General features: G+C 45.6%; 1 protein-coding gene and 1 long non-coding RNA gene across 5 annotated transcripts; one reads left to right on the forward strand and one right to left on the reverse strand.

Moving 5' to 3' along the window:
* Nucleotides 1-17: 17 nt before the first annotated feature.
* FGF16 (fibroblast growth factor 16) lies at nt 18-23,132 on the reverse strand. 3 transcript variants are annotated; one of them, XM_081897977.1, is made up of 4 exons: nt 22,689-23,132; nt 8,542-8,645; nt 1,698-1,936; nt 18-245 (listed from the first exon to the last, which is right to left on the reverse strand). In XM_081897977.1, the coding sequence occupies exons 1-4, from the start codon at nt 22,960-22,962 to the stop codon at nt 152-154; spliced, it is 711 nt and encodes a 236-aa protein (XP_081754103.1). In that variant the 5' UTR covers nt 22,963-23,132; the 3' UTR covers nt 18-151. The 3 variants fall into 3 exon arrangements, with proteins under 3 accessions (XP_081754103.1, XP_081754102.1, XP_081754104.1); XM_081897976.1 differs by having other exon boundaries at nt 1,698-1,939; XM_081897978.1 differs by lacking the exon at nt 18-245 and having other exon boundaries at nt 587-1,939.
* On the forward strand, nt 10,572-16,169 carry LOC309362327. Of its 2 annotated transcripts, none has more exons than XR_014164913.1 (3): nt 10,572-11,028; nt 12,011-12,131; nt 13,165-14,284. It is a non-coding gene; the product is annotated as an uncharacterized lncRNA (long non-coding RNA). The 2 variants fall into 2 exon arrangements; XR_014164914.1 differs by lacking the exon at nt 13,165-14,284 and adding an exon at nt 14,757-16,169 and having other exon boundaries at nt 10,573-11,028.

Below are 23,132 nucleotides of genomic sequence, written 5' to 3' on the forward strand. Positions count from 1 at the left end.
AAATCACACAGAGTAAGTGAAGTTAACTCTTTATTAGAGACAAGGCCTGCTCAGGAGTGCCAGGCCTAATGAGCACAGCAACTCTTCTTGGTAGGTTTTGCCCCTATAAGGCAGTTGTGAAGACTGAAGGTCCCCGCCTTCCCACAGCTGACTAAGTCTCCTCCTCTCCTGGGTCCTTCCTGAGCAATCTGAGACAACGCCGGCGCGTCCGTCTTTGCTCCGACCTCTTCATACCTCTTCGGGTCCTGGGAGACCAGGGGAGAAGGGAGTTGGTCGCAGCAGAAGGGGGAGACCCCCTGGCTTCTTCAGCAGCCTGCCTCATCTCTGCCTCTTGGCCCCCCTCCTTTCCTGCTGATTCTGGACTGCCCTCTGCCACAGCCTCTCCCTGCTTACTAAATCCTGTTACTTCTTCAGCTCCTGACACCTCCTCCTCCCAGTCTGCTCCATCTTCTCCCTCTGACCACATACCATTGTCCCACCACCACTCCCTGGACTCTGAGCCGTCTTCCCTTGGAGGTTCCCCAGCTGGTCCCTCCCACCATTCCTCTGTGTCTAGCCAGTCCATGACAGGGTCCCTTCCATTCTATAAATGTGGGAGTATCGATCCCATTAAGAGAACAACTCATCTTGAATGCGTGTGAAGAGAAAAAAAATGTTATCTGGAGGGGCCTCATAATTAACAATGGATGTGACTGGAATAAATTAGCAAGCCACCCGCAATATATAAAGACAATTTTATTGCCGAAAAGCTCTTAAAACTCATTTCTCCCCACCCCCTTTCCTCCCTCCTGTTCCAATAGGACCTTACCCTTCCTGATGAAAGTTGGGCCATAATATCTCTCATTTTAAAAATAGTAATTTTTTTTGAAATAAATAAATATATAAAATAAATATCATATACATTTTATAAATAGATTTTTGTCCTTAGGAACAGGATTGTGTTAAGAATGTTAAGGTCCTTGACCCACCCTCCTCTGCTCCTATTCCAACAGCAGGAAACATGCACACGTGTGTGCCCACACACAACACCCCCCCTCCCTCACATCCCAAGATTGCCAGATGTAAGCTTTGGTTTGGATACTCTAGATTCTGCCCTCCATTTTCCCACTATGGAAGTCTTATCAGCTAGAGCCTACAGTGAGGAGTTCTGGCCTAGCAACATAGAACGAGTCTGCTAGGGCCATCTCAAGAGAATCCAAGTGTCAAATAGGAAGAGGCCCCATCCATTCTGTGGGCCCTCTTAATAACTATTCCAAGCCTGTGAGCAGTACACACAAGTCATTGCTGTGGTCTTCTGTGGTGTGGCCACCATGGCCGCGTGGCTAGGAATTGGTGCTGGCGGTGGTGGTTGTCATTTCAGAAATAATATTTTCTCCCCTGTGTCAATTTTTGCCTTCTCTTAGCCCACCAGATAAAGAGAGTAATTGAACTAATGAATGGTTTTATGTAGGGTTTTCCAAGCTCGGCTCCCACCCTGCCCCTATCCTCACCTGCCACGGGAGTAAACTCAACCTCGAGATAATACCTTTAGAAAGAAAAGAAAAGAAAACTCCAAGGAATAGGCAGTGCTTCCTCTATCTGGTATCCAGATTTGTTAAGAACGATGGAATGGCTATGGGATGGAGCGTCCTGGCAGAAACCATGGAAACCCAAGTAAATATATACACATTGGCTGCTCAAGCTGCAGAGAACATCACCTGTAGTGGAAGAGATGTCTGTACATTGCAGGGATCTTAGCAGGGTCCACAGGTCTTGGTAAAAAATGAGTGAATTTTTGGTGTCTCTTAGTCCTGTATCCTTCTCTGGGAGAGCCATCTTTGTTCAAAGCAACGTAATACTGTCTCTCGGAGTCAGAGTGTTTGTAGAGGGTTGAAGCGTAAGTGTTGTACCAGTTTTCTTCAAACTGCTCACGGAAAACACACTCCCTTGTCAGCTTCTTCTGTGTGTGTAGGTGGGGTGGAAGAGGGGATCAGGGAGAGAGAGTGGGTGGGGAGAAAAAGACTTATGAAGAATAATCTACAAACATTCTGTTCACATGGGCAGCGCTGCTGGATCAACCCAAAGACCCATTTTGTTCAGCATGCCGTTTGAATATAAGAAGCAAGGTTTATAAATTCCTTTCCATCTTGGACAATGTGGTCCTACTCTGATGGTGGCTCTCCAGGGTCTCATGCTGTGTGTGTGTGTGTGTGCTTGTTTGTTTGTTTGTTTGTTTGTTGCATTTATATCCCACCTTTTTCTCCAAGGAGCTCAAGGTGGCATATATGGTTCTCCTGCTCCTCATTTAATCCTCGCAACAATCCTGTGAGGTAGGTTAGGCAGAGAGGGAGTGACCGACCCCCAAGGTCACACCCAGTGAGCTTCATGGCCGAGTGGGGATTTGAACCCTGGTCTCCCAGGTCCTAATCCAACACTCTAACTACTATGCCACATTGGCTTTCAAAGTATTGCCTATACTGACTCTGCAGGGTTTCAGGCAGAAGCCTCTCCCAGCCCTACCCGGAGATGTTTGGGATTGAATCAGGGACCTTCTGCATGCAAAGCAGATGATCCACCACTGAGCTGCAGCCCCTCATCACTTGCTACCCTGGAGATGCTACCTGAGACCTTTGGCATGCAAAGTGTGGGCTCTGCCCCAAACACATGCTGCCTTGTGGAAGCTTACAAGCAGGGCAGGAAAGTGGTACCCATCCTCTGTTGTCTATCTGCAGCATGGGTGCCATAGCCCATGAGATGCTCTGTATTTGTCCTTCCCCAGCAATCCCTATGTACCCCAAGTTTATAGCTGCAACCCTGTGTCTCCTTGCTTGGAAGTAAGACCCATAGAACACAGTGGGGCTGACTTTGCACATGGAGAGGTAGCATGGAAAGAAGGCCGCTATGCTAGCATCACAAGGGACTAGAGGACCCTTAGGGTTTCTTTCAACTCTATAGTTTTATGATTCCATGACTCCATTCTCCCTGACATTTGGATTTGTTTGAATGAATGGTTATAAATGACTTTGAATGGAGGAGCTTTCCATCAAATAAGCCCCCGAGAAACAGGAGTAGCACCTCATATGGTGTTTAGGAGAACCAAGGCTAATGGCAAATGTTTGAGTAGGTGCCCTAGTGGTTTAATTCCTAGGGACTTTGCTCCAGAGAGAAGAGCAAAACAACCCTGGGAGGTTCTGTCTGAGCACAGGGATTCCGAGAAGCAACATAACCATGGGCTGAGGTCATGCCCCAAGGCAGTAAGGATATCCTGAGGTCACATCCCTAAAATAGTTAAGCCCAGGAATGGTTGACTGATATTGATACGATGATTCAGCTCCTTCGGAATTAGTCATCCTTTTGTGTCCATGGTACTGGCTTAATCTGAGCATGGGACTTTGACACACGAACACTGCTAGACTAGGTCCATCCAGTTCGGTTGTCTGCACTGACTGGCAGCAGCTCTCCAGGGTTTCAAGCAGGGTTCTCTCTTAGCCATATACGGAAATTCCTTGGGGGATCAAACCTGGGATCTTCTGCAGGCAAAGCAGTTGCTTTTATCACTGAGCTATAGCCTTCCCCTTGCAAAGAGAATATCTCACGGGAGGGTCCTTTTTGATGGCTGGGGAGCAGGCTGTCCTGGAGTTGGGCACACTGTTGTAATCTAGACCAGGCTTTAATTTGTCCTGCCTGGCCACCTATTTGGGAAGAGCCTTCTATGAACAACGTGCTTAAGACAGGAGTGGAGAACATCAGGCTGTGTACATATACATATGTGTGTGTGTGCACGTGTGTGCGCGTGCAAATGTGACCCCCATAATTCTCTGTCTGGCCCTTGGGATTCTTCCTAGGCTACACCTCTCACTGGTCCTTCTCCATACTTTGCTCAGGTGCTTTTGCCAACCTGAAATGTGCCCCCTGAACTATTGCTTGCCTAGATGAGAGGGATGAGTGCATTGTAGAAGTTTCTGGCTTAGGTTAAGAGTCACATCTGTTCTTCCACCCACTTTGCCTCCGGCTCTACCTATTTCTGGCATGTGGCATCCCAGAGGTTTGCCCATCAGCAATGTGGTCCTTGAATGGAAGAAAATTCCCAATCCTTGGTTTTAAGAAAACCATTGACTTGACTAGTATTCCTTTGCACAATATACTGCTGGCCATGCTACTGCCTGTTAAGGGAATCCTTTCCACATCCTTTCCCATAAGGATCCTCTTACAGGAGTAGCTGCTTTGTCCCAGGTTCAGTCCCCAGCATCTCTTGATAGGGTTGAGCATGAAATCCCAGAGAGCTTTTACCAGTAAGAGCAGAGGCATACCTAGGAGTTGGTGAAACCGGCCCTCCCTGGAGGCGCAAAAGTCACCTATCAGACTATAGAGTGTATGATGTATATGTGTATGGTGACATGGCGAGATCAAACGTGGGAGAAGCTTCCCATCCTTCTCGCAGCACAAAGGCGTGTGAATGCTTTCACCCTTCCTCCTTGCCTTGCCCTTACTCCGGGATGCTTCAAGTACTAGGAGCCATTGATAGCCCTCTCCTCCTTGAATTTCTCCAGTCTTCTGTTAAAGCCATCCAAGTTGGCACCACTGCCTCCTGTGGGAGCGAGTTCCATATTCTAATAATAATAATAATAATAAATTATTTTATTATTTGTACCCCGCCCATCTGACTGGGTTGCCCCAGCCATTTTGGGCGGCTTCCAAAATATATGAAAACATAATAAAACATCAAACTTTTTTATTTAAACTTCCCTCTGCAGGGCTGTCTTCAGATGTCTTCTGAAGTCAGCTAGATGTTTATCCGTTTGGCATTTGATAGGAGGGCATTCCACAGAGTGGGCACCACTACTGAGAAGGCCCTCTGCCTGGTTCCCTGCAACCTCACTTCTCACAGTGAGGGAACCTCCAAAAAGCCCTCAGCGCTGGACCTCATTGTCCGGGCTGAACACAGGGGTGTTAAGGGTATACCCTTCAGGTATACAGGGCTGAGACCATTTATGCTCTGAGTGAATAAGTACTTACTTTTATGTGTCCTGAATCTTCCAACATTCAGTCAGTGTAAAGAATATTGAGCGGGATTGGAGCTATGGCTTAACTCAGGTTAAGGCAACAATCTATGTTCCTAATTGTTTTTCGGGATGGGGAGTGGGGAGAAGCATAGCTCAGTCATAAGCATATACTTTGCATGCAGAAGGTTCCAGATTCAATCCCCAATGGCACCACCAGGTAGGGCTATATATGTTTCATCTGAAGAGCTGCTGCCATGCACTGTGGACATGAGCTAAACTGACGGTGCAAGGCAACAATGCTCTGTGACAGAAGAGGGGTTGTGGCTAGCAATCTTTATTTCAGGGAAGCTTCTCTTTGTTACTCTCTCTCTTCCATATATATATATATATATATATATATATATATATATATACCATGTTTTCCTACAAAGAGCTCAAGGTGTGGCAGTGACTAGCCCAGGGTAAACTCCAGTGAGCTTCATGGCCAAGTGGAGATTCAAACCCTGGTCTCCAAGGTCCTAGTCCAACACCCTGACCACGATACTACACTGGCTCTCTACACATCTCATGGAGGATCCCGTGCCAGACAGTTGGAAAATCTGCACTGTACATGTCATACAAACTAGGCCTCTTCACCATGGCAGCCATGAGGGAGAAAGCCAATGCATGTGGATTAGTGGCCGTGTCTGAGAACCTGCTCCTTCATAATGTGCTTCAACATCATCACACACTAGCAATGATGCAGTTGCATCTGGAAAAGTCCCAGCTCAATCCCATGGCACCTCCAACTGCAAAATGATAGCAAGTGATGTGGAAGGCTCCTGTGTCAGATCCTGGAGAGCCTCTGCCATTCAAAGCAGAACACATTGGGTTGGATGGAACTACAGCTTCCTATGTTCCAGCCTGTGCAGGATGCTGCTCTGTGTCCACCATGGTGAAAATTTGCAAATGCTGAACATTTCGGTGTTGATGGGTTATTTTATTTTGTAGAATATTTTATTGTCTTTATAATAAAATGACATTTGAACAAAACCTGCAGAATGTTACATACATACATACATCAGTTACATATACCTCAGTTTCACCTTACCCCCATAAATGCCCACTGAACCACTTCCATTCCCATAGAATACCTGTTCTGCAACTACACCATCACTGTACTTTTTTTGGCACCTGCTAAAAACATTCTTGTTTAGACAAGCCTACCCAGATGTATAGAAAGCTGATGTGAGTTTTAATCTGTTTTTAGTGTATTGTTAACTTTTCAATAGTTTCAATTTATTGTTGTCATTCTTTCTTACTCATAATTTTACTGCTTTATTCTTTTCAGTAAACCACTTTGAGGGTCCCACACACACAATCAAGTGGTATATATATTTTATGAAATTAATAAAATGAAAGAACATAGAAGAAAGAAAATGAGCAGGAACGCTGTCAAGTAACTGAATCACTGAATGTATCGCCAAGGCTTCATTTATCTGTGACAGCCTCTCCACAAGTAAGTGGCTGTAGGTCTAACATTAACGTCACTTCTGTTTTACATTGCTGATATGTGGCAACCAGACCTTGTCAAAATGGCTGCGTTTAGTTTGGTCTTTAAAAATATTTTTATGTTGCATTAGATGCTTAGAAAGAGCCAAATCCGAAACTTTCCCATGTCAACCCTTCAAATAGCATTGCAGTGTTGTGCCATAAAGCAGAATCCAGTAAGAATCCTGTATGTGTCAAGAGATTTTTTATGGCATGGAATCATCCAACTGGAAATCAGCATGGGGTTGGCTTTCCTGCTGAGACTGCCAAGAGAACACATCACAGAGGGGTAACTGGATACTACAATTAGTCTGAATGGACTTTGATTTGGAATTGGGATTTAAATCAGATTAGCATTATCGAGACACCCAGGTCTTATTTTCTAATTTGAGCAGGAAAGATCCATAACAAGACTGGCGAATTTCCGGTCCAAATTGTGGGCTGCTCCAAAGCAGAGCGCATCCAAGCGATAGCCAGTCCCATGTGCATGTCACAATTATAGGGGAGTGCAGAATATAGAACTTCCTAGAGTTCCATCTTCGACTTCAAAAAGTTCAAAAACTTCCAAAGTTTCTGACCCAGATGACTGGGAAGATATGCCAAAATGTGTTCACTGAAGTCTCAGAAGCCCAGAGGTGTGTCTGAACAAGATTTCCACTGGCTGTGTGTGAGGCTTTTTATAATTCACTATAAGTAGCAAGACCAGAAGAAACTATGCAAAATAATTGTAAAACAGCAGCGGAAATTATGCAAGTGAAAAAATGTGCATCTTTATTAAATGTTCACATTTTAACTGAGGGTTCATCCAGACTTTCTTCTGTGCAATGTTTCTAGACACTTTAAAGCTCCATGCCTGAGCACTTTTTTTGGGCCCCAGCCCTGTCCCTGCAAAAACCTTATCACTGAGAACCATTCTGTGGAAAGCCTGAATTGCCATTTGTTCTGATTCAGAGTTAAAATGTGGGCTTTCCTGGGGAAAGTGGCAGGGGAAAAAAGAAAAAGAAAAAGTGCTTGGACACAGACCTGTGCCTAGAAAGCACAGGGCAAAATATACAGTAAGTGTGGATGAACCCTGAGTCACAAAATCAGGGTGGTGATCTTATCTTTGGTGGTGATCTTGAATGCAGCATTTAAATATAAGCACAAAATACCCACAGACCTGACAATGGTTTGTGCTTCATGGCTTTCCTAAACAAGATGAGAACCTCAAAAGAGACACACTATCAGTCATACTCTTGGATCTGCTTGGGTCTGCCAGAAACTCCCCAAACAAATAATGGACAGCAAATGACCAGTCAGTTTCTGGGTATAACTCAAGGCAGGCACTGGTGCTTACCTTTAAAGCAGTGGCAGGGACCTGGGTGTTTTACCACTGAGCTACAGCCCCTCCCCATATCCATGCAGGTGAAGTCTGCACAAGAGAGAGCCTTTTCTGTGTCTGCTCCCATATTGTGGAATTCCCTCCCGACAGAGGTTACGAATGGTTCCCTCCTTGTAATCGTTCTGCCAGCAAGCTAAGACCTTCTTATTTAGACAGGGCATAGATAACGAAGGTGTGGGTGATGCTGACCACTGGTCAAATACAAATAACTTTGTAATTTATAACATTTTAAAATGTGAGCCACATTGGATCCCTATTTGGGAGAAAGGTGGGATATAAATACATTAAATAATGATAATAGTCTTCCAGATGTTGTTGAGCCATAACTCCCATCCTACTTGATCATTGACTGCCTACTTCATAGGTGGCTACCTTTAACGTGGGCTATAAGACCCTACACTTCTGTTCGCTTTTTGTGGAGCCTACTACTTCTGCAACTCATAGCTGCAGCTCATTTTCAGCACCATAATGGTGCCATGGTCACTACTCAGTTGCTGGGGATCCCAAATGCAAAAGAGTGGCTGTGGAAGTCGGAGCCACAAGAGATTGAAGTGGGTATCTTGGAAAATATCAAGGCATAATAAAACCTTAATGTTACCCACTCCAACAGTATTTGATATTCCATAAACCTGAAGGGCTAATACTTACCGATCCATACAGCTCTCCTCTCTCGTTCATCCCAAGGTAAAGTCCAGAATCCACACCGCGGATACTAACCAGCCCTACAGCCAAGCTTATAAACTCCAAAATTCCTTTGAAAAGAAATTAAAAACGGAGAGTTATTCAATACAAACAATATCACTCTTGGTGGGCATCATTGCAGTAAATAAAACAATTTAAAATCTACCCAGATTTCACAACGCATTATATCATATCACAATAAAAGGACAAATAATATCTTTTTTTAAAAATCATCTTTAAAATGAACACGACTAAGTCTTAAGAATTTTAAAGGCCTGGGCAAATATAAATGTTTTTGCCTGGCACCAAGTTGCCAGGAAGGCTTCTTTTGAGAAGGAGCTCCACAGCCAGGGCACCACAGCTGAAAAAGCCTTCATTCTTGAGATTGGAGAGTGTATCTCTGATAAAGACAGTACCTGGGGGAAATAAACTCTCAACAGTATACCTTAAGATGGTGTTCCTTCAGATATTTGGACCCCAAGCTATTTAGGCCTTACAAGGCAAGTGTCAGCAGCTTGAATTGGCTCTAGAAGCAAACAGGCAGCCAATGAAATTCTCTTATGACTGGTATACAAAGAAATGTAGCAGTGGTAATCAAAAGTCTGGCAGCCAGATTCTGCATCACTTGAAGCTTCCATGTCAACTTGAGGGCTGGAAGATTCCAGATAATGGATAACCATGGCTAGACTGTCTAGAAACAGCCACAGTTGGTGAACCAACCAAAGCTGTGTCACTGAGTCAACCTGGGCTTCTAGTGACAAAGCTGGCACTAGGCTATGAATTTGCTGACTTTGGAGGGGTGGTGGGTGGTACAATCTGCATCAGAGCCTAGCTCACCACTTCCCCAAACCAAAGCACATATATCCACAGTGCCTCTACCTTAGCAGTATTCAGCTTCAATTTATTGGCCTGCTTTCAGCCCATTCCCACATTCAGTTACTGGTTCAGGACCTTCACAGCCTCACCTGTCAAGGAGAAATTGAGCTGGATATTTGCGGCACCTCTCCCCAAATCCTCAGGTGATTTTACTGTGTGACTTCATACAGATGTTAGGGAGTAGGGTGGGAGGAGAGAGTGCCATAACATAACACAAGTGCCATAGGATTCAGCAGAGATCCTCCAAAACTGCCTTCTCAAACCACCATTGCAGGTAGGATCAGAACCATCATATCATCATGCCCCAAACCCCATCCCACAGAACTGATCCAGAAAGGTTCAGTGGCTGACGGTATCTCAAGCCGCTGAAATCAAGGAGAATCGACACACCCTCATCCTCCCCCTCCTGCTCCTGGTTTCCCTTCTGATCAAGATCATCTATCAGAGAAACCAAGCCTGAGTGACAAAATGTGGTCTGAAGCCAGTACAAAACGGGTCAGTATAATCCATTTCTTCCAGCAGTACTTGGAGAAGCTTTATTAAAGAGCGTTTGTGGATATAAAAATATCGTTTGGATTAGGGTGGTGGTGGAACCAACCTTTCATATGAAAAACTGAACAGTTTGGGGAAATACCATAAAGAGGGAATACATTAAATCACAAATGCAATAATTAAAACAAAATAAAAAAAATTCCTTCCAGTAGCACCTTAAAGACCAACTAAGTTAGTTCTTGGTATGAGCTTTCGTGTGCATGCACACTTCATGCACACGAAAGCTCATACCAAGAACTAACTCAGTTGGTCTTTAAGTTGCCACTGGAAGGAATTTTTTTAATTTTTTTAATTTTTTAATTTTGTTTTGACTATGGCAGAGCAACACGGCTACCTATCTGCAACTGCAATAATTAAAGTCACAAATATAATAAGAGGAACAATCTGTTTTTATGCTATGCAGAGTAACCTAAAAATGAGTAAGAATTGCACAAATGCATAAAAGCAGATTATTAAGCTGCTATGGGCCAGTTCAACAGAGGACTATGAATGAAGTTCCACAAGAATGAAACCTTCTGAGTGACCACAGCAGCCAGCAATTCCTAAGTCACTACAGTCACTCACCTCCTATCAACCCTCTCTTGGCTCTGCCTGCTAGAGTCCTCTCCCTCCCTGGAATAGCACCCCACTTCTTGGACTCAGAGCTGCTGAGAGAACAAGGAAGGCCCGTAAATTGTTTTCCATGTTCCTCTCTACTACTCAAAAACCAGGAAAAAGGCAGGCAGTTACATAGTGAGGGAGAATGAGTAGAAGCAGTTCAGAAAGAACATTGGAAGGGGGCTTTCCACAGGTGTTTGTAGCAGCTGTTGGAAACATTAGCTGGTACTGTCAGCCAGAGGCTTCTCAACAAGCGGAACCAAACTTCTTCGCATATGACTTTAGCTGGTCTAATGTGGAGGTGTGAGCAGAACTGGGCTGGGAAACGGGTGGGCCCTCTGCCTTGCCCCCAACCTGTTCTTCTGCTTGTTACCACTGATGCCAGAATGACGCTGACCTTGATGGTGAATCCTGCGGACCTCCCTCTTGGTAAGTGCTGCCTCTGTTTTCCTCCCTGTCTCCCTTGATTTTAAAATGCAGGGAAGTGGGTAAGTAGTCCCTTAGCATCCCCCTCCCCCGTTTCCCTTTCCCCATTTCCTTCTAGGGCCAGGAGGAGAGGGGTGTGTTGCTGCCATGTTGTGTCAGGCAGCTGTAGCTGCATCATGAGCCAGTTGCCCAAATTGGATGGCTTTAACAGAAGAGTGAACAAATTCATGGAGGAGAGGGCTATCAATGGCTCCTAGTACTTGAAGCATCCAGAGTGAGAGCGAGGCAATAAGTTTCTAAGCAGAGGTTGGATGGCCATCTGTTGGGGATTCCTTAGCTGTGATTACTGCACAGGTTCGACTTGATGACCCTTGGAACCCCTTCCAACACTACAATTCTATGGACCCCAAAGGTGGGGTCCATGTAATCATAGCAGTAAATTATTCAATGTAGGGAACAGCTCTGGGGCAGCCCAGAGCAGCAGGTCCAGTCTCATTCCTACCACTAAAGGGTTTTCCAAACTTGGGTCTCCAGCTGTTTTTGGACTACAACTCCCATCATCTCTGATCACTGGTCCTGCTAGCTAGGGGTGATGGGAGTTGTAGTCCAAAAATAGCTGGAGACCCAGGTTTGGGAAACCCTGCACTTACCTCCTTCGGTACAGCCAGGGCAGCTGTAGCTCCATCAGACATGAGGCTATTTGGTGTGGTAGGCCAGAAAGACACATGGCAGTGAGGAGGTCAGAACTGCTACTTTTTCATGGAGGCCTTAAGGGGCCTCCAAATCAGGAACCCCAAATTGCAGCTAACAGCACACAGAGAGGTTGCATTCAACAGCAAGGGAACAGGCTAGGCAGAGAAGAGCAGTGATAGTCACATGGTTCCTCCCATTTATTTATAGAGCCTCTAGAATGTCCATGCAACCCTTCACAAGCACACTTGACCCGCCCTGGTTGGGTTACATCACTTACATGCTTTTTTGCTAGCTCTAAGATTCTCAAAGTACCACTCGGAAGAACCATTCATTTCTCAGTCACTCATGAGCTCACAAGGCATACTAGCAAGACCTCAAGTGCAAGGACGATGTCATGGCTATACATAGAACAGGTATGTCATCGTGACTGCCTTGCTGCACTCCATGTTCATTATAGTATCACCTTGTTGCTTGAGCCTGCGCATGCCCTACTTATTCATTTTAAATACGTCACTCTCCAGAAAAGAAGGTTTTCATGCTTCTGGCTCCAGAAGTTGCACTGAGAGAAACACTTGGAGCTTTGCCTTGCATACATACCCTACACTGCATTTGGTTTGAGCTTCAACTCTGTTGTACCCAACCACAAATCCCAATTGGCTAGTGTTCCATGTGACACAAACACCTTCCACAACCTTAAATGCCTGGAGCACTTTTGGTACTGTTTATAAAGCTTTTCCTTCGTGTAAAATACGTTTAAGTACATCGAAGGATGGGTGTGTATTCACACATGCTAAGATGCATCTCTTTAAAAAGGACACATGCCCCCCCACCCCAGAAACTATTGTTGGCAATGCTATGGTGCTGAGCGAACATTCTACATTGAATTTCTCCTGCCTTAGAAGGATAGGATGAAATGAAAGTCCCTTTCATGCCTTCCAGAGAACATGGCACATGGAACTAAAGTATGGAGAGAGAACATACACATGCTGCCCCACTGTACTAACATCCTCAGATGCACCAAGCACACCTACTCAAGCCTGACCATCCTGTGTTGCCTGAGACAGTCTCAGGGAGGTTATGTTGGCCAAATGCATTCAGAAGCTTCCTTGTGATCAGGACACCTAACAAGGTAAGGTTTCCTCACCACACCAGGATGCTTTTTAGTGCATTCACTAAAGTGAATACCACTTTAGCAAGGCTGAATGTGCTCAGTGGAAGAGTTGAGTCAGGGAGTGGCCACTATTGTGGGCAATTAGCCTATTTTAGCCTGTATTACCTCACAACAGCTAGGACCATGCCTGTTGCTTCCTTTTTGTAGGCTGCTGAGCCTCTTGGAAACAGCTTGGTGGTGAAGTTATTGTGTGCATGTGTTTGAAACAATGAGTGGTGTGAAGTTACTGAAAATTAGAACTTTCTGCCTGTTTATGGTGTTTTTGTTGTTATAAGGGCCTGCAATTATTTTTATGGCACCTATTTGAAGAAGACCATGGTGAAAACTGAGGTGGTGAAGACACAGCTATATCTAGCTTAAGATAGAAAGATGATGTTGCTTCAGCTAAGAACATTAAAAAAACCAAATCTCTCCCTGCTATGAACACAAACTGAGGTTGGCATGCTTATCAAAATTTGAAGGGGATGGACGGACACTGCACTCAGATGTTTACTGTTTCCTTTCAGTTTTATGACAGTGATTCAATTTATGTATGAATATCCTTGCACATATGATTTAGATACCATAATATTAATGGAGGCATTGCTGGATCTTGTGGCCAGCCGCTACACAGAGTGCAGTTGTGATTTGTCGTTCTGGAGGGACAAGCTTGTCTTGGACTTCCATAAGTGGGAGTGGACCTCTCTATTATCAAGAGCAATCTGGGCAAGTTCCTCATCCATAGTGCCTGGGCAAGCTACATCCACTTTGCCACTGATGGTAGGCCAAAGAGCCCCACCATTTGCACCATGGCCCACTACCCGAGGATGTCAGCCGGTGCAACATCTGGCTGAACTGTCTTAACAATGGGCATTATGTGTGTTTTATGTGTATTTTAATGAATTGAATTAAGTGAAAGATTATAAGTCATGGGGTGTGGAGCATGTGTGTATGAACTTAATAGCACTGAGCTTATTGTTCTTAGTTGCTATTTTGTTAATGCTGTTAATATTGTTTTATGGGTGATAAATGCCATAAAGGTAAAGGGACCCCTGATCATTAGGTCCAGTCGTGACCGACTCTGGGGTTGTGGCGCTCATCTTGCTTTATTGACCGAGGGAGCCGGCCTACAGCTTCCGGGTCATGTGGCCAGCATGACTAAGCCGCTTCTGGCGAACCAGAGCAGTGCATGGAAACACCGTTTACCTCCCCACTGGAGCAGTACCTATTTATCTACTTGCACTTTTGACGTGCTTTCGAACTGCTAGGTTGGCAGGAGCAGGGACCAAGCAACGGGACCTCACCCCGTCGCGGGGATTCGAACTGGCGACCTTCTGATCGGCAAGTCCTAGGCTCTGTGGTTTAACCCACAGCGCCGCCAGCGTCCCTGATAAATGCTATATTGATTTGTTAATCATAATTGCTTGTAAGCTGCTTCGGGATTCATTTCAATGAAAAACAGCATAAAAATACAATAAATAAATCAAAATCAATCGTTCATGTTTAAGAATTATATGTCATTTGCCTTCAGAGACCCCTTAATAAAGGCATTAATCATTATTATACTATTAATTATTATTTATATGCTTAATTATTATTTATATGCTGACAGGGACTCAAGGCAGTTTACAGATAAAACAGGAACAGCTAAAACATTTGGCAAACAGAAGAACATTAAGATCACATATCAAAAACAGTTACATGTTCGCTTGGGTGACTCTAACACCTTACATTTAAAGACTTGTGATACCACTAGAAACAGTCATGGCTTCAACTAAAGGATTCTGGGAGCTGTAGTTTGTCAAGGGTGCTGAGAGTTGTTAGTAGATAACACCCCGCCCCCTTATTCCCCTCCTGGAACAGTTTAACCACCAACCCTTCTTTGCAGGAAACTCTAGAAATTGCAGCTCTATGTCTCGGCTAGGGCTGATTGGAGCTGTAGTAAAGAGGCTGGCAAAAGCTGCAATATAACCTCAAAAAAATTGGACATCTGAGGAGCATGCTTCAGATTTTAAAGAAAGAATGACTGCAATGCAAATCCAACCTAGGTGTCTGGGAAAGAATTTTGCCATTATCTAGCTCAGTTTGCAAGGGAAGCCTCCAACACCCATGCTTCACCAGCACTGGGAGTGGCTGTTGGGACTCAGTCAAGAATTCACTTTCTGCTTGCAAGGGGGAGTTTTCTGTGGCCAAACATGATTTGTTTTTCCAGCTCTTGTCTTCTCTTCTGTGGTGGAGATATTCATTCCACTCACTCTTTTGAGCCTCTCCAGATCACATTCTGTGAGATTTGACTGGAATTTCTGATGTCTGAAAAGCTGAATTATCTTTGAACTTCCATTGGAGCAGGGCAGCCTGCCAGTCATTGTTATACTACTAAAACAATTGTTTAAGGATTACTTCAGCTGCCTGCACCTGTCTCTCCTCGTACAGCCATATCCACGGGCAAGGGGGCTACAGAACAATGTTGCATGTTGTACTAGTATCTGCAAATCTAAATTTTCAGCTAAATCTCTCTCTCGCACCCCCCCAACTGCCCCCCAGGCAACTGTTTGGAAACAGGTGCACTGGGTGTCCATGTCAAAGCCTGCAAAATCTCAGGAGAGCTTCAACAGCAGCAAAGAGTATACCCAACACACACTAGCACACACAAAGCCCTGCTGAGCAGGCAGAATTGCTGCTCATGTTTTGGGGGATCAGGGTCTGTGGTGGGCAAGGAAAGCAGTTTTGGACCAGCTACACACTCCCTGGCACAATTCGCTCAAGGCACCCACCACAAGGCCTCTTGTTGCAACAGTATCTACTGCTCCAAATACTCATAGCCATTGAGTCCTATTGATGATGTACCACATACGATCACAACTGCAATGGTAAATTGTCATTTTGGTGAATATAAACTGGGGAGGGGAACCTCAGGCCCATTCTCAAGGGAATGCAGGCTTCTTTACCTGGCCCATGAGACTTTCCTGAGGCCATGCTCTTTGCCTAACACTGCTTTGGGCTTCTCTCAAGCAATTTTGACTGCTGAACCATGTATTTGAACCACAATAGTGAGAACATAAGATGAGCCTGCTAGATCAGGTGGGTGGCCTATCTAGTCCAGTGTCCTGCAATCACACTGGCCAACCAAGATGCCAAGGTCCCTGATTGGGAAATCAGGGAGCAAGATTCAAGCCCAAGAGCCCTCTCCTCTCCTGTGATTTCCAGCAGCCACTGTTCAGAAGCATTACTGCCTCCAAATGTATGGAGGCACAGGATAGCTCCCATAATCACGTAGCCACCATTAGTCCCCTCCTCCATGAATTTGTCCAATAATGCATCAGTTGAGGTGGATTGTGGTAATGAGTGCATAAGAAACCTCTGACTTTTGACTTTTCTGCCCGCCCCCTTGCTTGCATGTGACTCCCAGAAAGTTTTCCATTGGGGCACAGGAGGATGCCTGGGGAAGTGGGAAGTGGGGTGGGGAATTGCACCCCCTGTCTCATTTCTTATAAGAAAAGCCCTGCTGGATCAGGCCAGTGGCCCATCTAGGCCAGCATCCTCTTTCCACAGTGGCCAACCAGATGCTCCCGAAAGGAAGCCCACAAGCAGGAACTGAGGAACCAAGCTCAAGAGCCCTCTCCCTTCCTGCTGTTTCCAGCAACTGGTATTCAGAAGCATTGCTGCCTCCAGGTGTAGAGGCACAGCATGACCAACGTGTCTAGTAGCCATTGATTGTCTTTTCCCTCTTCAATGAGTCTGAATGGAACTCTGAGTACTAGTCTGGATCCAACCCTTCCTGTATGTAAGGTGAACCTCCCAAAGTATGTGTGACTGTGCTGTGTGTGTGTGTGTACACCATATATATAGTAAATTTCGTTGCAAGCTTCTCAAGCTTCCCCACCTACAAAGAAGGCTGACCCTGCTGTGCAAAAGGTGAGGGAGTGACCTGCTTCAGGGGACATCAGTGAGGGCAGAGCAGAGCAGGCAAAGGCAAGAACTGGTGTCTGATTGATGCAGCAAAACTTTGCTGCAGTGTTTGCCCTAGCAGGGGTGCTGCTGCCACTGGACACTATACTGCCTACAAACTACATATTCCAAAGTCTCTAGTAGTCTAAATACTTAATGAACCATCCTGCTTTCAGTTTCTAAAATAAAAGTATGAAAAACTGGAACATTAAACAGCAAGTCAAGTACCCCCCCTTTTTTTTAAAGGAAAGGAGAACTAAGGTAAATTGCTTTATCTGAATAATATGCTTTCTTTCTTTTTTTACTTTGGTCATTTCCACTATGAAACTGATGCATGGGATTTTTAAAAGGGGGTACTAAGAAGTAAGAGTGACTACTTTTCCAGCTCTACTTACACATGGAAAAGTGTTGTAATTCAATTCCCATCATCCCCAGCAACTCCCATCATCCCCAGCCAGCACAGCTAGAAGATACTGGGGCTGATGTGAGCATGGCTCCTTAGGCTGTGACTCATGGGAGTTGTAGTCCAAAGCATCTGGAAGGCATCAGGTTGGAGAAGGCTCTTGAAATGGCTCTTAACATCATTGTACACATTTTGCCATGCTGAGGCAATGGACTGCTGGGATTTGCTGTAAACACGGATACTTGTATTTTGCTTACAAAAGAGATCAGATCCAATCCCTGGCATCTCCAGGTAGAGACTGGGAAAGGACGCTGTTTGGGTCCCTGCCAGTCAATGTAGATAGACAGATGGACCAAAAGTCTGGCTTGGTGAAAGGTGGCTTCCTACATGTCTCGCTTTCAAAGTATTAAGGTACCTGCCATTCAAGAAATGCAATATGGCTTGGGGACAGTTCAACTCCGACTCAGCTCTTGACAAAGCACAGACACTGGGACCATAACAGTACACTTCGGAGGTACAGTACAGTCAATTTGTGCATCTGCAGCCTAGGTTGCCAGACCTTAAATGCTCTTTCTAGAGCAGCCCCTTCACGAACCTTCTGAGGATGCCCTGAAGTAAGAACTACAGCCTTTAGCCCAAAATTGCATCACTGTTATGTGGCCATAGCAGTGATGCAGGATCAATGGCCCTCCCAATATTGCTGGACTCCAACTCCCATAACTCCTAGCCAGCATGGCCAATAGGCAGGGGGAACACAGGAATATTTAGCTCAGTACTGTCCACACTAGCTGGCAGTGGTTCTTTCAGGGTTTCAGACAGAGGACTCTCCTGTCCCTACCTGGAGATGCCAGGGACTGAGTCCGGGACCTTCTGCAAGTAAAGCAGATGCTCTACTACTGAGCTATGACCCTTCCCACAGACAGTACTAGTTCAGCATTGTCCAGAGGGGCCACAGGCTCCTCACTGCTGGTCTACAGTTAAATGAACATCACGGGTTGTGACGTTGTGCTGGGACAGTGATTTGCAAATGGTTAGGTGAAGCCTCAAAGGTTGTCACAGGCTGTTGGAAAGCTGTAAGAAGTTCCAAATGAATTCAATACTGGTTTGAAGTTTTGCAGGTAGTTAGGCAAGGGGGGGGGGGCAGTGGGATTTTAGCCTACAGGACTTGAGCCAGTGAGACTATGCATCTTACATCTCTGTTATCCTCCTACTTTCTGCTGATGGTTTCTCAGCTGCTAAGAGAATAAGATAGTCGTGTATGAGGAGTTATGCTTGGGCTGGTTCAAGCATTCTTGGGTGCTTGACCATGTCAATAATAATAATGAAGGGACACATGGTTATTTTGCAATACATAGCCTTCTTTCCCTCCTTGTTGCCAACTGGGCTATCTGCAGCAGTGATTTTCCATCTGTGTTTGGGATTCCTCAGAAGCGTACCAGGTATTCCTCTATGAGAAGACCTCCCTTCCACTTTTCAGCAGAGAAGTGTTAGGTGTTCACACAGAGCAAAAGTGAGGGCCAACACTGAATGGACTGCACACACTAGGACTCTTCCCATAATCCTCTGTACCAGGATTCAAAGTGGAAAGGGGTCTCAACAGCTTGCTCAGCTTTCACCAACCTGGTGCCCTCCGAATGTTTTGAACTACAATTTCCCATTAGCACCAGACAGCACAGCTATGGAGGATACGGCTGGTGGGAGTTGTACACAACAACATCTGGAAAGCACCTAATTTGCCAAGATTGAGCTAGAAAATTTGAAAGCTCCTGGTCCACAGAACCCATCACCACCACCCTTCCTTGCATCAAGTCTTGATGAGATTAGATTATCTTTCTTCTGGGATGAATGGATGTGGGACAGCATGCATATCATATGGATTTCACCTGACCTTCTTCAACTTTGTTGAAGCAGGCTCCCGTTCTAGCCCTCCCACCCAGAAGTGGCTGCAGATCTGCCTTCTTTGCAATGCTTCAGGATACTACCCTGACTCTTATTCAGAGTACCAGGCAATCAGTATCCAGACACAAATGATTCTCCATGTAAGTTTCCCTTAATACTAAGTAAAGTAACACTACCTGAGGGGTAGTAATAAGCAATGTCAGATCCATAGTATTGAATATATGAAGTTGCCTGGCAATTCTCATGGTTCAGTACCATGTACTCCAACAAGCAGCATCTCTCAATGACTACTTTGGGACATTATGCGTGCAAAGTGGGTGTGCTCTGCTATGAAGTTATAAGCCTTCTCTGTAAAGAAACAGAGTCTGTCTCTCTGCACACAAGATTTGAACTCACAACTCTGCAGTAGCCAATAAAAACAGTAGTCATACAAAAGCCCACCTAGAATAGCATCTTGTTCCCATCACGGCCAACCTGATGCCTATGGGAAGTCCCCTGAGTAGGACAGGAACACAACAGCATTCTCCCCAGTTATGTTCCCCAGAGGCATAATGCTTCTGATCTTGGTAGCCATGTCCATCATAACTAGTAGCCATTGATAGCCTTAACCTCTGAGAATTTGCCCAAACGCCTTTTAAAGCCATCCAAGTTGGTGGGCATTGCTACATCTCCCAACTCACCATGCTTAACTTCTTGGAGTTCATTTTCTTAACTCACAGCCCAGGTCTTCCTCAGTGACAGCCAGCTAGCTAGCCTCAGTGATCCAGCTTCAAACGTGTTCTGCACTCTAAGGACGTAAGAAAAGGTCTGCCGGTTCTGAGATCCAGCACCCTGTTCTCAACATTGGGCAGCAAGATTGCTATGGAAAGTTCATGAGGCAGAAATGAAGATAACAACCCTCTTCATTTGTTTATGCTAAGCATCTGCTTCTAAACATGGAGGCTCCAGTCTCCAGCTCAAAACATTTGTTGAGCCCCTCCCCACTTGCTTAATTCTTATAAAATAAGAGTGAAAGGCCACTTGAAGCCTGAATGCAAGCTACAAACTTCAGAATTTAATTGTTCATGATTGGCTGAGGGCAAAAACTTAATACAGCATGCCAGGTCTCTGAGGTGCTGAGTTTCTCGGGCCTAGAGTTCAAGCCAACTTGATCTGCTCCTGAGGATTCCAGTTTGATCCCTCCCTCCTGAGGCTCTGCCCTCCAATTACAACAAATAACTATTTATTTTACACTGCCTTTGGGAGAAGCCTGGAGCAGAAATCTATAATATTTTATATCAGAAGCCTGGTCTCATTTACATAGCTGGATGCCAACTGCTTGAAACACTTGTGGAATGCTAATGTTTCGATTTATTGAATGCACCATACAGTTAACTCTTCAAACTCAGCTTGCAAACCAAATGAAAAAGAAGATTGCTGTCACTGAACAAAGGGAAGGTTTTCGTCTTTATTTCTAAACTCTGGCTAGCTGCTCTAGACTCTTACATGCCAATCCTTGGTCAGTAAACCTAATACTGTATAGTTCACTGAAGGTTGCTCTCACAGTTTATTGACCTGCAGCTGTAGAAAATCCATAGCTTGTTTAGAAATTGTGTGTGTTTGTATGCAGGTGCTAGTAGTAGCCAGGTTGGGCCAAAGCTAGCTGAGGTGTACACAGCATTTCTTCTACCCATCTCCTTCCTAGGGAAAGGGAGATTATATTATGTCTTTCAGGACCTAATTAAACAAGGTTTGTCTGTGCCTATTAGTACCTTTCACTGATCTGGTTAGGGCTTTGCTTGTTGATTCAACCAAGCAGATACCGTTTATAGTAAGGCTGACATCCTGTACACATTTACTTGGGAGTAACCACCATTCAGCTTGGTGGGTGGTGCAGGGCCGTAAGACTTTTTTCTTTTACCCTAATCAACTCATATATTTTTAAATTTCTTGCAGAACACGAGTGTGTAACAAGACAAAGAGAACAAAACTGGTTTCACTGCAAACATCTTAACAGGGTAGGGGTGGTGCTCACAGCTATCCCAGGATTCCAGACTTGCTGGATGCATGGCTGAAGTCTCCATGTTGGACCTTCTTGAGAGTCCCTGCAAGATACCTGTGGCTCTCAGACCCCACTCCTTTCTCTGCACCTCACTTTCTTCTTTGCATTTTTAAAAATGATTATTAAGCATTCCCAGCATTCAGTGAACCAAGGACAGGGTTCTGAAGTCTACATATTTTGCCAAATAAAAGTTACCAAGCTCTGATCACATTCCTACCATCACAAAACTTCATTTCATATGAAGGATGTAAAGTTATGAAGCTATTTTTAGTTGGTTTGGTTCCACATTTTATTCATGCTTCAAATTCCCTTTGCAGCACAACCCTACACACATATTGCTCAGAAGTAAGCCCGAGTGCATCAAATGGTGCTTATTTCCATGCAAACAGGTATAGGGTTGCGACCTTAATGACTAGGTATGAGAGGGAGGAAGAGAAGTGCCTAGTCTAAAATTGTGCAAAGGGTGGGTTTTCCAAAAGCACCTGACTGTCTCTTCTCCGCTTTCCAAGCTTATGTTATGAATTATCTTATTAATACTACAGCTACAAATTTGTCATGGCCTTTGGCTAGAACAATAAACTTATGAACTGATGTTTTCTGTTCTGCTTTCCAAACTACCCTATTGTAAGCTGCATGGGCCTGTGTGTGTGTGTGTGTGTGTGTGTGTGTGTGTAAAACATGTTCCTAGCCTGCTTCTCTTTGGTTCTAGTTTTGTTTTTGTTGGTTGCTTTTTTTTTTAAAGAGCCTGCTTTTTAAAGTATTTTTTGTGCACCTGCAAAACGGTTTAGCAGTGGGAGAATAGGAAATTGAAAATTAACATGCTGGCATTTCAGGGGAGTGAGCGCATTTATTTAGCATTCTAATTATATCCATGCTCGGGATGATTTATATTACTAGTGTAATTAGTTCTGTATGTGGGACAAGGCGGCGGGGCACTTTGAACAAGTTCATAAAGGCAGCTCTCCGCGGCTATTGTGACTGCGCGAGAGATCCGGCAGAGCAAAAAAGGACACCTGCTTTCGAGACGGGGGTGGGGACGCTAGTGGGAAGGGAACGGGAGACTCCTCCACCAACACGGTGCGGTGGGGTGGAACAGAGAGGGAGAGAGAGGGGAGATTCCAATCAGGGGGTCTTTCGGTTCAGGGACCGAGAGAGAAGAAAGAGTTTGGGAGAAGGAAAGGCGACCACGTGGCTTGGACGCGAACCAAAGCACAGAGGCTGTAAACAGGGGACGCAAGGTTGCTCCACAGAGCGCAAAGGCGGGCGTACGTTCCCACGCGGCGGGTAGGGGCTACATGCCCCCCCGCCAGCGGGCGCCCCTCTCGAGCTGCTGCCAATGCCCTCTCCCCACCTTGCGCCTACTGCCCCTCCATGCTCAACCGCTTTTTCTTCCCAAGCTAACTCGCCCTACAACTTTGAGGGGAAACGGAGCTAAAGGTTCTGCCGCTGCTGCCGCTGCTTTTGTTTAGCGCTCAGCGCCGCCGCGCACGCCTCTTCCCAGCCCCGCTGCCACCCCGCCCGCGGCTTACCGAAGCGGCTGTGGTCCTGGCGGGTGCCGTGCACGGTGCCGTTGGGGAAGATCTCCAGGTGGAACCCGGTCCGGCAGTAGAGCTGCCTCCGTCGGAGGATGCCTTTCAGGTGGGCGAAGTCAGTGGGAGAGCCCCGCTGCAGCCGCCCCTCGATCTGCCCCAGGCGCTCGTTTAAAAAGCCCGGCGAGTCGGCGAGCGCCACGCTCCCAAGTGTCGAGGAGAATCCGTGCAAATCCAAATCGAGGGAGCCCAGGAAGCCGCCGACCTCGGCCATGGCCACCGCGGGGGCGCAAAGCCCGGATGAGACAGCAGGGAAGCCCGAACGTACTAGCGAACGAGCCACGCGAGCTCCGGGTTCAGCGGAGGGCAGTAGCTCTTGCTCTCTCGGAGGCTGCGATTCCTCCGGCGTCGCCGCCGCTCTCTTGCGCTTGCTAGCTCCCCAGC

Source organism: Podarcis melisellensis (genome assembly GCF_964234715.1).
Source record: "Podarcis melisellensis genome assembly, chromosome: Z".
In the NCBI taxonomy this organism is placed as follows: Eukaryota; Metazoa; Chordata; class Lepidosauria; order Squamata; family Lacertidae; genus Podarcis; species Podarcis melisellensis.